At 42.7% G+C, this 16,600-nt stretch overlaps 1 protein-coding gene across 1 annotated transcript in view; it reads right to left on the bottom strand.

Annotated features, from left to right (window-relative positions):
* The window catches only part of LOC117507030 (sodium channel protein type 8 subunit alpha-like), a 195,911-nt gene that overhangs the window by 72,453 nt on the left and 106,858 nt on the right, over window positions 1–16,600 (bottom strand). The window contains 1 exon segment of the mRNA XM_034166715.1: window positions 14,212–14,344. Coding sequence (XP_034022606.1) covers window positions 14,212–14,344 — 133 coding nt within the window.

Raw genomic sequence — 16,600 nt, 5'->3', positions numbered from 1 at the left:
CCTAGCTTTATGGAGGGCTTTTTTATAGAGCAACAGACTCTTTTTCCAGGCTAAATGAAGATCTTCTAAATTAGTGAGACGCCATTTACTCTCCAGCTTATGGGTTATCTGCTTTAAGCTGCGAGTTTGTGGGTTATACCACGGAGTCAAGCATTTCTGACTTAAGGCTCTCTTTTTCAGAGAAGCCACATCATCCAAAGTTGTGCTTAATGAGGATGTAAAGCTATTGACAAGATATTCTATTTCACTCACAGAGTTTAGGTAGCTACTCTGCATTGTGTTGGTATATGGCATTGAAGAACATAAAGAAGGAATCATATCCTTAAACGTAGCTACAGCGCTTTCAGAAAGACTTCTACTGTAATGAAACTTATTCCCCACTGCTGGGTAGTCCATTAAAGTAAATGTAAATGTTATTAAGAAATGATCAGACAACAGGGGTTTTTCAGGGAATACTGTTAAGTCTTCAATTTCTATGCTATATGTCAGAACAAGATCTAAAGTGCGGTTAAAATGGTGGGTGGGCTCATTTAATTTTTGAGCGAAGCCAAGTGACTCTAATAATAGATTAAATGCAGTGTTGAGGCTGTCATTCTCAGCATCTATGTGGATGTTAAAATCACCCACTATAATTATCTTATCTGAGCTAAGCACTAAGTCAGACAAATGGTCTGAAAATTCACAGAGAAACTCACAGTAACGACCAGGTGGACGATAGATAATAACAAGTAAAACTGGTTTTTGAGACTTCCAATTTGGATGGACAAGACTAAGAGTCAAACGTTTAAATGAATTAAAGCTCTGTCTGGGTCTTTGATTAATTAATAAGCTGGAGTGGAAGATTGCTGCTAATCCTCCTCCTCGACCCGTGCTACAAGCATTCTGACAGTTAGTGTGACTCGGGGGTGTTGACTCATTTAAACTAACAATCATCCTGCTGTAACCAGGTTTCTGTAAGGCAGAATAAATCAATATGTTGATCAATTATTATATCATTTACTAACAGGGACTTAGAAGAGAGAGACCTAATGTTTAATAGACCACATTTAACTGTTTTAGTCTGTGGTGCAGTTGAAGGTGCTATATTATTTTTTCTTTTTGAATTTTTATGCTTAAATAGATTTTTACTGGTTATTGGTGGTCTAGGAGCAGGCACCGTCTCTACGGGGATGGGGTATTGGGGGGATGGCAGGGGGAGAGAAGCTGCAGAGAGGTGTGTAAGACTACAACTCTGCTTCCTGGTCGCAACCCTGGATAGTCACGGTTTGGAGGGTTTAATAAAATTGGCCAGATTTCTAGAGATAAGAGCTGCTCCATCCAAAGTGGGATGGATGCCGTCTCTCCTAACAAGACCAGGTTTTCCCCAGAAACTTTGCCAATTATCTATGAAGCCCACCTCATTTTTTGGACACCACTCAGACAGCCAGCAATTCAAGGAGAACATGCAGCTTAACATGTCACTCCTGGTCTGATTGGGGAGGGGCCCAGAGAAAACTACAGAGTCCGACATTGTTTTTGCAAAGTTACACACGATTCAATATTAATTTTAGTGACCTCCGATTGGCGTAACCGGGTGTCATTACTGTCGACGTGAATTACAATCTTACCAAATTTACGCTTAGCCTTAGCCAGCAGTTTCAAATTTCCTTCAATGTCGCCTGCTCTGGCCCCCGGAAGACATTTGACTATGGTTGCTGGTGTCGCTAACTTCACATTTCTCAAAACAGAGTCGCCAATAACCAGAGTTTGATCCTCGGCGGGTGTGTCGCAGAGTGGGGAAAAACGGTTAGAGATGTGAATGGGTTGGTGGTGTACAGGGGGCTTCTGTTTAGAACTATGCTTCTTCCTCACAGTCACCCAGCCGGCCTGCTTTCCCGGCTGCTCAGGATCTGCTGGGGGACAGCTAACAGCGGCTAAGCTACCTTGGTCCGCACCAACTACAGGGGCCTGGCTAGCTGTAGAATTTTCCAAGGTGCGGAGCCGAGTCTCCAATTCGCCCAGCCTGGCCTCCAAAGCTACGAACAAGCTACACTTATTACAAGTACCGTTACTGCTAAAGGAGGCCGAGGAATAACTAAACATTTCACACCCAGCGCAGAAAAGTGGGGGAGAGACAGGAGAAGCTGCCATGCTAAACCGGCTAAGAGCTAATAGCTGCGCTAAGCTAGCGGATTCCTAAAAACACACAAAGTGAATAATGTGTGAATAATTTAGAGGTGATTAGGCAGAGAGAGTGCTTTAATTAAGGCATTGGAAGATTACACTGTGAAATAAATCGGTATTTAGATCAATTTAACTACGCAGATTAAACAGCTAACAGATACAGCAAAACACCGCTGTGCTCCGGAACAGGAAGTGATACAATACCGCAGTGAGAGCCAACCACCAGTAGAGGCGCTTTTCTCTGCAAGCACTCAACATACACAGGGTCGAAGTCCGGGAGCTCAGCTTCTACCATTCTCTGTGCTGTTTTCACCACCCGGGAACAATCACTTCACCATACAGCTGCACCACACTGTGCAGCCTTGGCACAGCATGCTCTCGATGGTGCGTCTGTAGATGTTCTTGAGCAGCTGTTGAGCCAGACCAGTGTGCTTCAGCTTCCTCAGGAAGAACATCCCCTGCTGGGCTTTTTCACCAGGTTGTAGGTGTGTAATGTCCATGTCAGATCCTTGGTGATGTGGGTGTCAAAGAATCTGATTGAGTCCACCCTCTCCACCTCTTCTCCCCTGATGGGTAGTGGGGTCTGTGAGACTCTCCTGGTCCTTCTAAAGTCAATGATGACGTCACTGGGTTTGGTGGTATTGAGGACCAGGTCACTGTCTGCACACCACTCTGTCAGATGTTTGACCTCCTCCCTGTACCAGGTCTTGTTGTTGTGCCTGATAAGGCCTACCACTATAGTGTTGTCGACAAACTTTATCAGGGTGTTGGAGGAGTCAGTAGACAGACAGTCCTGGGTGAAGAGAGTGAAGAGTGCTGGACTGAGCACCCACCGCAGTGTGACTGTCTTCATGGTTATGATGCCAGATGTCAGGATCCCCATCCTGACATTCTGAGGTCTGTTGGTCAGGAAATCCATAATCCATGAACAGAGTGAGCTGGAGAGTCCGAGGTTGGTGAGTTTATGGACCAGTTTATGAGGGATTACAGTATTACATGCAGTGCTAAAATCTGCAAAGAGCATCCTGATGTATGCATTTGGCTGCTCCAGGTGGGCAAGAGCTGTGTAGAGTGCAATGGAGACAGCATCCTCTGTAAATCTGTTTGTCCAGTATGCAAACTGATGTCCAGGCCTGCAGGGATGCTGTTTTTGATGTGTGCTAACACCATCCTCTCAAAGCACTAAATGATGACTGGGCAGTAATCACTGAGGGTTGTGACAGCAGGCTTTTTGGAATAGTAGAATAGTAGTCCATTTGAGGCAGTTGGGGACAGCAGCATGTTGTAGGCAGAGGTTAAAGATGTCTGAACACCCCAGCCAGCTGGTCTGCACAGATTTTCAGTAGGTGGCCTGTCACCCCATCTCGTCCAGCTGCTTTGGTAGTGTGGAGTCATTTCAGGGTGGATCTCACCTGGTGCTGCTGGAGGATGCGTGTCAGCTCCTCCTCAGGCTGGATTCTTTCAGCAGGCTGGGCTCTTCCCTGCTGCTTATCAAAGCAAGCAAAGATGAGTTTCAGGATGTCGGGGAGATCTCTGTCCTGCCTGATCTGCGTGGTGTTGTTTCTATAGTCAGTCGGGGATTTAATTCCTCTCCACCAGCTGCAGGAGTCATGGTTCTCAAAGTGGCCCTCCATTTGCCTGCCCTTGGTTTCTCTGATGCTCTTCTTGGGGGCATTTTTGTATTCCAGCTGGTTCCCTGACCTGTAGGCAGCATCTCTGGCTTACAGGTCAGGGGGCCAGGACGACATGGTACGCATGACGCCCATTGTTCCCACAAAGGCATGCGTTGCCACAACCACTTTGTACATGCACGAAGAAGTTGTGGCATTATTTGGTGGTGCTTTGTCCCACTTGATACCACACAATATAAAATATCAGGCATCATATTGTTCAATTCATTCCTTGATTTGTCGTCAACCCTACAAGATGTTGAACGCCAGAAAAGATGCTCTTAAACACATGAAAAGGTGTCTATATTATCTTGCAGCTGCAGCATTACTTCTTGAAGCGCAAGAGAAAAGTGCCAAAAGAGCAGGCCAAAGAAGAAGGCATAACCCCAACTAGAAAAAAGAAAGCAAGGAGAAGTGTAGGTGAGGGAATGGTTAACTAGAAGACAATACGTTGGACATTATGACCAGTTATTGAGGACCTTATTGGGGATCTTTTTGAAGTACTGGAAATTCCACACTTGAGGATGATGAGGGGAGAAGAATAGCCCTCTTCATCTCTGCAACCTCTAACTCCAGCTGTCCCTCTGTCTCGGTTTTTCTTCAAGTGTTCCAGCCACTGCTGGTCTTGCTATTCTTTTTTATTCTTGGCTGATTAGTGTGTGAAGCAATTCCTCATTGGTGCATGAGGAACGCATGAAGTTGACATGCTCAATGAGTGTCAAGATTGTGGCATGCGCAAAGTGTTCATGCCATCCGCAAACTATGAGAACTCTTCGTACAAGAGTCCCACTTGCCCACTTCATGACAAGTTATAAGGCATCAACGTTGTGCAATCTGTTGCGATTATGTTGAAAACTGTTCGTGATCTAACTGGGACGTGTCAATGTGTGTCAGCACATGCAAGGCGCGCATTGTCGTGCAGTGTTTGCGAATACGCTGCGCAATGTTCATGACTAGTTCACGCAAGTGGCATGAAATTGATGTGACAAATTTTGTACATTTCAAAATTTTCTTTGCGCACTGGCATGCAACCTCATACAGTTTACAATGAGTTTATTCATTGGCATGCAAGATTGCCTGCCAGTGCGGGGATCAAGATCATACAAGTGTCAAGATGGCTTAAGACTGTCTTCAATCTTGCCATCGCTCCCACAGGAGCACTCTGAGTCATGACTGGAGTCAGGCTGTTGGTGTGGGTCTGGTCCAACCTGCAGAAGTGTTCTGACCAAACAGGAAAAAGAATCAACAGATAACATATATTCACTGCTGAATAAAAAGGATGTTTTAAAGTGCGTCCAAAAAGTATTCACAGTGCTTCACTTATTCCACATTTTACAGCCTCATTCCAAAATTGAGTAAATTAATTGTTAAAGAACATATGTGTATTAAAGAACAAGTGTCTCCGCAAAGCTATTTCAGGATGACAGGGATTAGCTATTAATAGCCCTATTCCACAGAGCGCCGTTCCTCCCCGTTTCATCTCAAACAGCAAATCAAGGCACATTTTGGCAAATCCCAGTAACTCCTTGTTACATCTTTTTGTCAATCTTGAACAAACTTAGTACACACAGTAGTTATGGTAATTATTGGCAACAGTTTTCAAATCGGGGTGAAATTTTTGAGCTGTTCAAAAATTTCATCCCGATTCACTAAATCAGCGTCATTACGTAGTCATTTCTGAGTGTTAACACCTTCAAATGATGTTCAAATATTTTTAAACAGGGTAGTCCTTGTGAGGACAGCTGGATACTTGTTTGATGGAGCTCCAACAGGGGAAAAATCTGGCCAAGAACGCAACCACGCACAGCTTTACTTTCGTTTTCGAGCGGCTTGCAGGGGTATGCACTTTATAACCCAGCTAGATAGGAGGCATGCCAGAGAAAGCCGTTTCATGTTGTTTTTGCATTTTTTTCTGGATCATGGAGAATTGTAAGAGAACAGTGTGCTGAGATAGGGGTGTAAGACTGCATGAAGATGAAGTGACACTTTAAATGCATTTCTCATATGCTGAAGGATATATGGATTGTTTTTCCATCTCAGCTATCAATCACAATTTGTATCCAGTACATTATGCTCATGACAAAGAATCTGTTGATGGGCTGCACATAACTGTTTGCTGACATCGTGAAGACTTGCCTACATATGTAAATATGTTCCAAACACACATTTGATCTGACATGATATAAACAAAATGCACATGACACATGCCAATTTCATTCTTGGGACCAGGCACCTTTATAAAGCTTTGTGTGTAAGGACAAACGTGCAAAAGCATTCTTTCTGCCAGATTCATAAAGCTGTGTGTAAATGGACTGCATTTATACAACCCCTGGCAAAAATTATGGAATCACCGGCCTCGGAGGATGTTCATTCAGTTGTTTAATTTTGTAGAAAAAAAGCAGATCACAGACATGACACAAAACTAAAGTCATTTCAAATGGCAACTTTCTTGCTTTAAGAAACACTATAAGAAATCAGGAAAAAAAAAATTGTGGCAGTCAGTAACGGTTACTTTTTTAGACCAAACAGAGGGAAAGAAATATGGACTCACTCAATTCTGAGGAATAAATTATGGAATCACCCTGTAAATTTTCATCCCCAAAACTAACACCTGCATCAAATCAGATCTGCTCGTTAGTCTGCATCTAAAAAGGAGTGATCACACCTTGGAGAGCTGTTGCACCAAGTGGACTAACATGAATCATGGCTCCAACACGAGAGATGTCAATTGAAACAAAGGAGAGGATTATCAAACTCTTAAAAGAGGGTAAATCATCACGCAATGTTGCAAAAGATGTTGGTTGTTCACAGTCAGCTGTGTCTAAACTCTGGACCAAATATAAACAACATGGGAAGGTTGTTAAAGACAAACACACTGGTAGACCAAGTAAGACATCAAAGCGTCAAGACAGAAAACCTAAAGCAATATGTCTCAAAAATCGAAAATGCACAACAAAACAAATGAGGAACGAATGGGAGGAAACTGGAGTCAACGAACTGTAAGAAACCACCTAAAGGAAATGGGATTTACATACAGAAAAGCTAAATAAAAGCCATCATTAACACCTAAACAGAAGAAAACAAGGTTACAATGGGCTAAGGAAAAGCAATCGTGGACTGTGGATGACTGGATGAAAGTCATATTCAGTGATGAATCTCGAATCTGCATTGGGCAAGGTGATGATGCTGGAACTTTTGTTTGGTGCCGTTCCAATGAGATTTATAAAGATGACTGCCTGAAGAGAACATGTAAATTTCCACAGTTATTGATGATATGGGGCTGCATGTCAGGTAAAGGCACTGGGGAGATGGCTGTCATTACATCATCAATAAATGCACAAGTATTTTGGACACTTTTCTTATCCCATCAACTGAAAGGATGTTTGGGGATGATGATATCATTTTTCAAGATGATAATGCATCTTGCCATAGAGCAAAAACTGTGAAAACATTCCTTGCAAAAAGACACATAGGGTCAATGTCATGGCCTGCAAATAGTCCGGATGTTGATCCAATTGAAAATCTTTGGTGGAAGTTGAAGAAAATGGTCCATGACAAGGCTCCAACCTGCAAAGCTGATCTGGCAACAGCAATCAGAGAAAGTTGGAGCCAGATTGATGAAGAGTACTGTTTGTCACTCATTAAGTCCATGCCTCAGAGACTGCAAGCTGTTATAAAAGCCAGAGGTGGTGCAACAAAATACTAGTGATGTGTTGGAGCGTTCTTTTGTTTTTCATGATTCCATAATTTTTTCTTCAGAATTGAGTGATTCCATATTTTTTTCCCTCTGCTTGGTCTAAAAAAGTAACCGTTACTGACTGCCACAATTTTTTTTCCTGATTTCTTATAGTGTTTCTTAAAGCCAGAAAGTTGCCATTTGAAATGACTTTAGTTTTGTGTCATGTCTGTGATCTGCTTTTTTCTACAAAATTAAACAACTGAATGAACATCCTCCGAGGCCGGTGATTGCCAGGGGTTGTATAGCGCTTTTCCATCTGCATCAGACGATCAAAGGGCAATAATGCCTCACATTCATCCTGATGTCAGAATGCTACCATACAAGGCGCTCACTACACACCCGGAGCAACTAGGGGATTAAGAACCTTACCCAAGGACCCTTAAGCCTGGGTCCCACCAAATAATGAAGGCTGAATAATGAGCCACACAGCATGTTTTCTTTGCTATGAGAGGGTTTCTTCTACTATCGTGGAAGAATAGTGGCTCTGAGTGTCTCTTAAAGGCAGTTAAAGAGGCTCCTCTCTGAGCTGGTGCTAATTTCAAGACGTTCAAAATTTAGTAACAACAGCATGGGGCAGTTTGTGTACGAGGTACTACGACGACTTTGAGGCATGTGTGTGGTGCTTACGAGTCTGCTAAAAGCCCATTATCCCAACGCCTGACAGCTATGCAGGACCTGAGAGGCTATTTTTGGAGTGGCTGCCCTCTTGTGTACACAATTCCACCTGCTCTGGGCACTGGACACTGTATATAAAATAATTATTTTGTAGCAGATTAAGCATTTTCTGCCAAACCTTGGATGCTGAAAACACCTCTAATCGCTTCTGGAATCACAGAGGACTCTTTCATCTGGACACTTTTTTTTCTTCTCTTTCCTGCTCCATGTGGAATGTATCTGGAACAGCTTATGGTAGCCATTTTTAATGTTGTTATAGCTTGATAAAATAGTTCCTTGCTGTAAAGGTATGTCTATGGTTGATTTAAAATATTTTTAATGGATCACATGAGCTTTGCTGTATGTGCACACTGTGCACTGAGGCAGTGACTCATCACACTCCAAAGGAGCATTTAGGCAGAACGCCAGCTCACAAAAGAGTGATTTTTCAGTCAATAATGGACGAACACAAAGTTCAAATTTAGATGACTGTGTGAAAGTGGATGTGTGTTTAAATAACTCTAGTGAAGCCGCGAAAAACAGTACAGAGCTGTGCAGCAAGACAGAAGGAGAGCGCGCAAAAGACCGATTTTGAAGATATAAAACAAAGTTAAAAGTTCACAGTGACTTGTAAGCTGTGGAAGAAATCTTTTTTTTTTTTGTGAAAGTGATCCACATGAGTTGTGGCAGCAGGTGTATAATTAAAGCGGCCACCTCATTGTGTATGAAGAACAGCAGCGTGCATGCAAAAGAGCGATTTTGCAGAAATAAACTGATGAACACAAAGTTAAAAGTGGGATCACAGTATGAAAATGACTGTGTTTAAAGCCAGGGAATAAATAAAGCCAGCAAGCCACAGATGGAAAGGAAGCCAGTGAGAGGGAGCACAGAGGCAGCTGTTCATGAATGGAGAACAGCAGCGCGCATGCAAAAGAGCGATTTTGCAGAAATAAATGGACAACACAAAGTTAAAACTGGGATCACGGTGTGAAAATGACTGTTTAAAGCCAGGGAAAAAATAAAGCCAGCAAGCCACACATGGAAAGGAAGCCAGTGAGAGGGAGCACAGAAGCGGCTGTTCGTGAATGGAGAACAGCAGCATGCATGCAAAGGAGCAATTTTGCCGAAATAAATGGACAAACACAAAGTTAAAAGTGGGATCACGGTGTGAAAATGACTGTTTAAAGCCAGGAAAAAAATTAAGCCAGCAAGCCACGGAGACATGGATGATGATTTCGTGCAGCTGCTCAGCCGCAGTACGATATGTCCGACTTGCACATGACGTGCCGTTCAAATGCTGCGAATATGATCCGATGGCAGAGCGACCTCATCATGGCCGCCATTCAAATAGGTTTCCAGCATGAGCGACACATGAATATAGAGTGCATGTGCCATGCTGGAATGAATGTGGTGACTGCTGTACGAAGCCTTCAAGTGCAGCTCCAATTTCCCACGAGTGCCATTTGACTCCTCCTCCAAGCTCCATTCTGCCTCAATCGTGTTATGTGTGAAGGGGCCCTTACACATGACCACTACATACAGCTGCAACTATTTAATCATCAAAAACAAAATAAAGTAAAACTTGCCTAAACCATCATCGTATAAACCAGATATTTGCACTTACCAGACAAAAGCAAAAGTCCCAATGTAACAGTATATTTTTCCATGTAATAAACACTGTATATACCGGATTTTGTATAACGGATTTTCACTCACATTGGACAAACCGTTACATCCCATCACAATGTATTTCCATTAAAACCCTTCGCATGTACCGGACAGAGCAGTCTGGGATTTCCCAGTCGCAATAGAGGTACGAACTGAAATTGAGCACTGTCACTACCTGACTGGAGGAAAGTGTGTACCGCATTTCCTTGACTAAAAGCCTGGGCATTTATTTTTTCTAAACCATTCTCAGACCCGGTGCCTAAATGAGGCAGACCTCTATTCGAGGCCAGTGATTATTAACAAAATGCTGCTTGCTGCCTGCGCTGTAATATGGTGTTGAGTTTCAGACATATCCCTGGTGTGTGGCGAACCAAAGACAACCGCTTTAAATCAGAGCCCTCTGCGTGGCTGCGAACCCTCTCTAGAGCCTGACGTGCACCTGCAAAATAACGGAGACCGCAAAGGCTGCGATTGGTCACTTTTTCGGTTTCACTCCTTCCTCTCCAGTCATATTTTAAAAGTTCTTGCAGTACACACACTGATTACAAAGGTCAGATGTTTCCTGTAGTTCTTGACCAACTTTGCACACACTGCAGCAGGGATTTTGGTCCAGTCCGCCATAGAGATCTTCTCCAGATATTTCAGGTTTTGAGTTTCAGTACCCTCCAATGATTTTATATTGAGTTAAAGCCTGGAGACTGGCTAGGCCACTCCAGGACCTTGAAATGTTTGTTACGGAGCCACTCCTTAGTTGTCCTGGCTGTGTGTTTTTAGTAATTGTGATGCCGGAAGAACTAGCCACAACCCATCTTCAATGCACTTATTGAGGGAAGGATGTTTGCCAAAATCTCACAATACCTGACCCCACCATCCTCCCTTCAATACGGTACATTCGTCCTGTCCCCATTACAGAAAGCACCCCCAAAAATGATGTTTCCACCCCCATGCTTCACGGTTGGGATGGTGTTCTTAGGGTTGTTCTCATCCTCAAAACACACTGAGTAGAGTTGATACAAAAAAAGCTCTATTTTGGTCTCATCTGACCCCATGACCTTCTCCCACGCCTCCTCTGGATCATCCAGATGGCCACAGGTGAACTTCAACCTGGCCTAGACACATGCTGGCTTGAACAGGGGACCTTTCATGCCCTGAAGGATTTTAAACCATGACAGTGTAGTGTGTTACTCATGTAATATTTGCGACTATGGTCCCAGCTCTCTTCAGGTCATTGATCAGGTCCTCCCGTGTAGCTCTGGGCTTTCTCAGAATCTTCCTTACCCCGCAAGGTGAGATTTTGCATGGAGCCCCAGACTGAGTAAGATTGACAGTCATCTTGTGTTTCTGCCATTTTCTAATAATTACACCAACATTTGCTGCCTTCTCACCAAACTGCTTGCCTGTTGCCCTGTAGCCCATCCCAGCCTTCTGCAGGTCTACAATGTTGTCCCTGGTGTCATCAGACAGCTTTTTGGCCTTGGGCATGGTGGACAGGTTGGAGTGTGATTGACTGACTGTGTGGACAGGTGTCTTTTACACAGGTAACAAGTTCAAACAGGTGCAATTAATACAGGTAAAGAGTGCAGAATAGGAGGGCTTCTTAAAGAAAAACTTACAGGTCTGTGAGAGCCAAAATTCTTGCTGGTCAGTAGGTGATCAAATACTTATTTCATGCAATAAAATGAAAATTAATTATTTAAAAATCATACAATGTGATTTTCTGTTTTTTTTTTTTTATTCTGTTTATCACCGTTGAAGTGTACCCATCATAAAAATTACAGACCTCTTCATTTTTTTGTAGGTGAGAAAACCTGCAGAATCGACAGTGAATCAAATACTTATTTACCTCACAGTATTTGCCTCACTGTATTTTGATTAACAGCTCTCTTCCCCTGTTCAAATACTGCAATGAATTTTTTGGTGATCAAACACTTATTTGCCTTATTTGCCACTTATTGTCCAGATGGGCTCAAGCACGCCTACCAGACCAGATGATATGAGCCTATGCAGGAGTGCCGAGGCAATCAGATAATCCAGCCACACGCACACGCACTGAAGCTATAAGATGATGTGGGCCCACACAGGAGCACCGCAGTGTCATATAAAATAATTATTTTGTGGTGGACGGTGCATCTGCCCTGTGATCACAGTGGATGTTACCATCCCATTTCGCATCCATGTCACACGGATGACATGACAGCTGATGGCTGCGCCGTGGCAGGTGGTCGTCATGCAGTGGGAAGCGCATCTGGAGCCGTTCCAAAGGTGATTACTTACTTTGAGTACTTACTTTATTTACATTGTAGTGCCTTGGTAAACTGTTGCAACGGTTTTGAAGATGCATTGGTCATTATGTGTTTATGACAGCTGTGACACCGCGTTCTCATGTGCAGCATGGCCATCTGGACAGGGTGTTACAGCCATGATAACATAATATCACAGATACATCTTCTGACACATGAGGTGGACTGACAATGAATCTGTAATATCATGCTCATTATGGGCGTAACTGGCGCACCATGCAGAGCCTTTGACTCGCTGTGGGGCAGGGTGCCACATGCTGCACATGGTGTTACAGCTATAATGATCATCATAATTCACATACATTATGTAACCCATGAGAGAGCATGACAATGTATCTGTGATAAAAGGTTTATTATGGATATGACAGCCCATTCAGATGTGTACGTGGTGCCCCGCGGCTGTGGGACGCACCTGAAGCTGTTCCAAAGGTGAATGTTTATTTTTATTTATGTCCTGATGGCTTGCCAATGCAGGTGCACCGTTGTGGCTTGTATAGCCACAACGGTGGCTATACAAGTGGATGGTGTACAAGTCACGATATGTGTTTGACAGCTGTGACACCCCAGTCAGCTGCAGTGTGGGGCACCGCACAGTGCATATGACTCGCCGTGGCGCATCAGCAGGCGCCGCGCAGCTGCACGTAGTGTTGCAGCTATGATGATCATCATAATTCACATACAATATGTAACCCATGAGAAGGCATGACAATGTATCGGTAATCTAAGGTTTATCATGGATATAATAGCCCGTTCAGATGCATGCGCTACTCCACCGTTTAGAGACACGCTGAGTGTTTTAGGTTTGATTGCGCAATGTTAATGTGGGTCAAATTTCCATTCGGGCGGCATTCGGACTCATTTGGCGTCTAGTGTGATGGGGGAATTCGTAAAAGGCACATGGCAGCCCACCAATGGTCTGATGAGATGATTGAACTGTTTGGCGTGAATGCCAGGCAGAAAACAGGCACCATCCCTACAATGAAACATGGTGGTGGCAGCATCATGCTAGGTGGTTGTTTTTCGGTGGCAGGAACTGTGAGCCTAATCAGGATTGACAGAAAGATGAATGCAGTAATGTACAGAGACATCCTGGATGAAACCTACTCCAGAGCGCTCTTGACCTCAGACTGGGGCGACAATTCATCTTTCAACAGGACAATGATCCTAAAAGCACAAAGCCAAGACATCAAAGGAGTAGCTACAGGACAACTCTGTGAATGTCCTTGAGTGGCCCAGCCAGAGCCCAGACCCGAGGCTGACTGAACATCTCTGGGGAGATCTGAAAATGGCTGTACACCAACGCTCCCCATCCAACCTGATGGAGCTGGAGAGGTGATGCAAAGAGGACTGGACAAAACTGCCCACAGATAGGTGCAACAAGCTTGTGGCATCATATTCAAGAAGACTTGAGACTATAATTGCTACCAAAGGTGCATCGATAAAGTGTTGGCCAAAGGCTGTGAATAGTTATGTACATGTGATTTCTTAGTTTTTTTTATTATTATTATTTAAAGTGGTGAATGATGTGGCAGAATGTGGCATCACACTTATGAAAACTTTCAACTCTGAGCAATTAGGAAGATCAAAGGCAGTACATTCTTCAAGTGGTAGAAAAACACTGGTAAGATTTTCCAAATTCAAACAAGGCCACATGGGTGCAAAGGTAGCTGTCAACTTCCAAGAACAGATTATTTAGAGTGACTGCTGATACATTTATTTAACAGTTAAAAAAAAACAACAAATATAGGTTTGTGAGCATTGAGCTACCATTACATTTTTATTAACAAAATTTAGCATTTTCATTTTATGTTAAATGGCATATAATTAGAGGGTGAGCCTAAAGCCTTATAAAAAAATTCATGGGCACCCTAGTATGCATATTTATTTTACTGTTGAATCTATACACTTATATGGATTTCATTTCATAAGCAGATGTGGGTTTTAATGGTATGGAATGAAAATTTATAAAATAAATTAAATAAAAACAAGTGGTTCGCAGAGTAAAAATGATTTTTACCCTCTATCAGTGTGTTGGTTACTACACTCATCTGACTGTTAGCATGGTCCTTCCCTTTGAAGGAGGAGTTGAGCTGATCCACAGACACCATGAGAGAACCAGAGTGCTTCTTCTTCATCTCTACATCTGTAGTCTGTACTCAGAGACAAAAACAATGTCAGTTAGAGACCATGCTCATGAATGCGTATACATAAAACACATGCACTGAAGTTATGTAAACACAAACGATGCCCCAACTGCTCAGAACATGAAAAACAAAATGATAAAAGCAATATTTCAGAGCAGATCATTGTTTCTTTGCAATCTGCAGTTCTTCAAGACAATGTTTTCTCTTTATTTCCACCAAATACCATACAATACACTGTAAAAACATACTGTAAATTCTCAAATGGGCCGGTGGTTTAATTTAACTCTGCCACAGAGGCTATTATCGCCAACAATATTGGACAGTCTATTTTTTTTACTTCCTCTGTTATAAAGTCATAGGAAAATATTTCTTAGCTTTTATTTGAGAATTTACAGTTCAACTTTTAGTCCTTGTGCTTGATATGTGCCACATGCGTGTGCGCGCACACACACGTTGACTTCACTATATATTTTTTACCTCTTGGCATGTCTGGAACATGAAATGGAGAAATTAAAATGAATAAACTGGGATAAATAGGGATAAAGTTTAGGGGGGTATCAGATAAGTGGCTAAGCGTCAATCAATATCAACCCAATATTTCACCATATTTCATCTATTGCCAGTTTATAGGACCTTACTTCCAACAAGTAATGTGTCACCAGAAAGTGTGTTCATTGTACAATACTGAATATGTGTGTGTGTGTGTGTGTCATAAATGCAGTACTACACTTAATTCATAAACAGCAAAATTTAAATTGCACTTTGGTGTAATCCATGTTGTCTTTTATCTTTAATTTCTTTACAAGATATGACAACAAATGATATGTCAAAGAAGCATGTCTCAGTAATCACAAGAGCATAAATGTCCCATATTGTTTTGGAGAAAGAACCAAAACTGGTTTTGGAAGTACAGTGGTCCCTAGTTTATCGCGGGAGTTACGTTCTAAAAATAGCCCGCAATAAGCGAAATCCGCGAAGTAGTCAGCGTTATTTTTTACATTATAGACGTTTTAAGGCTGTAAAACCCCTCACTACACACTTTATACACTTTTCTCAAACAGGCATTAACATTTTCTCACTTTTCTCTCGTGTGTAAACACTCTCAAAGTTCAAACCTTAGTAGAAAAATAAGACCAACCTGTTTTCAGGCCCAAACATTTTTTTGAGAAATATAAATAGAACGTTTTCCTATAAATAATTATGATGGCTTTAAGAACTAACGAATTTAATTTTAATGATCAACCTACGAGGTTGGAAACATAAGAAATTATTAATAATGACTGACCAGTATTTCACAGTTCCTCTGATCGCACCTCTTCATCCTGGCGCCACGCCGCTGTCGCGCCTTTTTCCACCGAGTCACACCTCGGTGCAGGTGTCTTTTTCCGAGTGAAGAACAGAGTTATGGGTAGTTGTTGGCGCTCTTTTTTCTTCTGGGCGACAACATTCTTATAAACAGACATGCAGAACACAATGCGCGTACTCTCCCTTCGCGGTGCCACGACTGGCCTGCTTGATGAGGACGCAGAACACAATGCGCTGTAAAAAAAAAAGAAAAAAAAAAGCATGCAAAATTGGACTAAAAAAATCTGCGAAACTGCGAGGCCGCGAAAGGTGAACCGCGTTAACCGAGGGACCGCTGTATATTTTTGAACATGAACTGGCCTCAAAGGTATGGTAACATAATACAATGACATGCTTTTGGAGGGTGGTATGCATTTTCAGAGGCCCGACGTTCACGCCCAGTTGCCCACAATGACAGATATTCACCCGAGTTAGACGAGGGTGAATATGCATACCGTCAGAAAATGCATACCGCACGACAACAGCATGTTATTTGTATTATTATCACTTTTTACTGAGATACACAACACGTAACGCGTACATAAAAAGTTGGCTCACTTTAACTTTTGTTGTGTCGGCTGGCGCGCGCTGCTCTCCAAATTCAGCAATGCGTCCATCAAGCTGGCTGCTGTGGCTGCTGTTCATTGTCATACTATCCATGAGAAAAATCATTCAGAATATTCATATTGGGACCAACACATACTTCTTGCCTTTTTAGTTTTTCCCCCTCTGCGGCCAGTTCTTGGGCTGCGCGCTATGATGTAATTTGTTTACGCACAGCGGGCGGGTATAGCCAGACAGCGTCGACGTAAATCTACGATACCGGCCTAGCAACGCCTCGGTAAAGTGATAATAATGTATAGCAGCCATCCATGAATGTTGGCAGTATGACTGGTAAAGGGAGAGAGCTGATTGATA

This window comes from Thalassophryne amazonica, chromosome 3, assembly GCF_902500255.1.
Source record: "Thalassophryne amazonica chromosome 3, fThaAma1.1, whole genome shotgun sequence".
Lineage (NCBI taxonomy): Eukaryota > Metazoa > Chordata > Actinopteri > Batrachoidiformes > Batrachoididae > Thalassophryne > Thalassophryne amazonica.
This window is presented reverse-complemented; position numbering and strand designations above follow the sequence as displayed.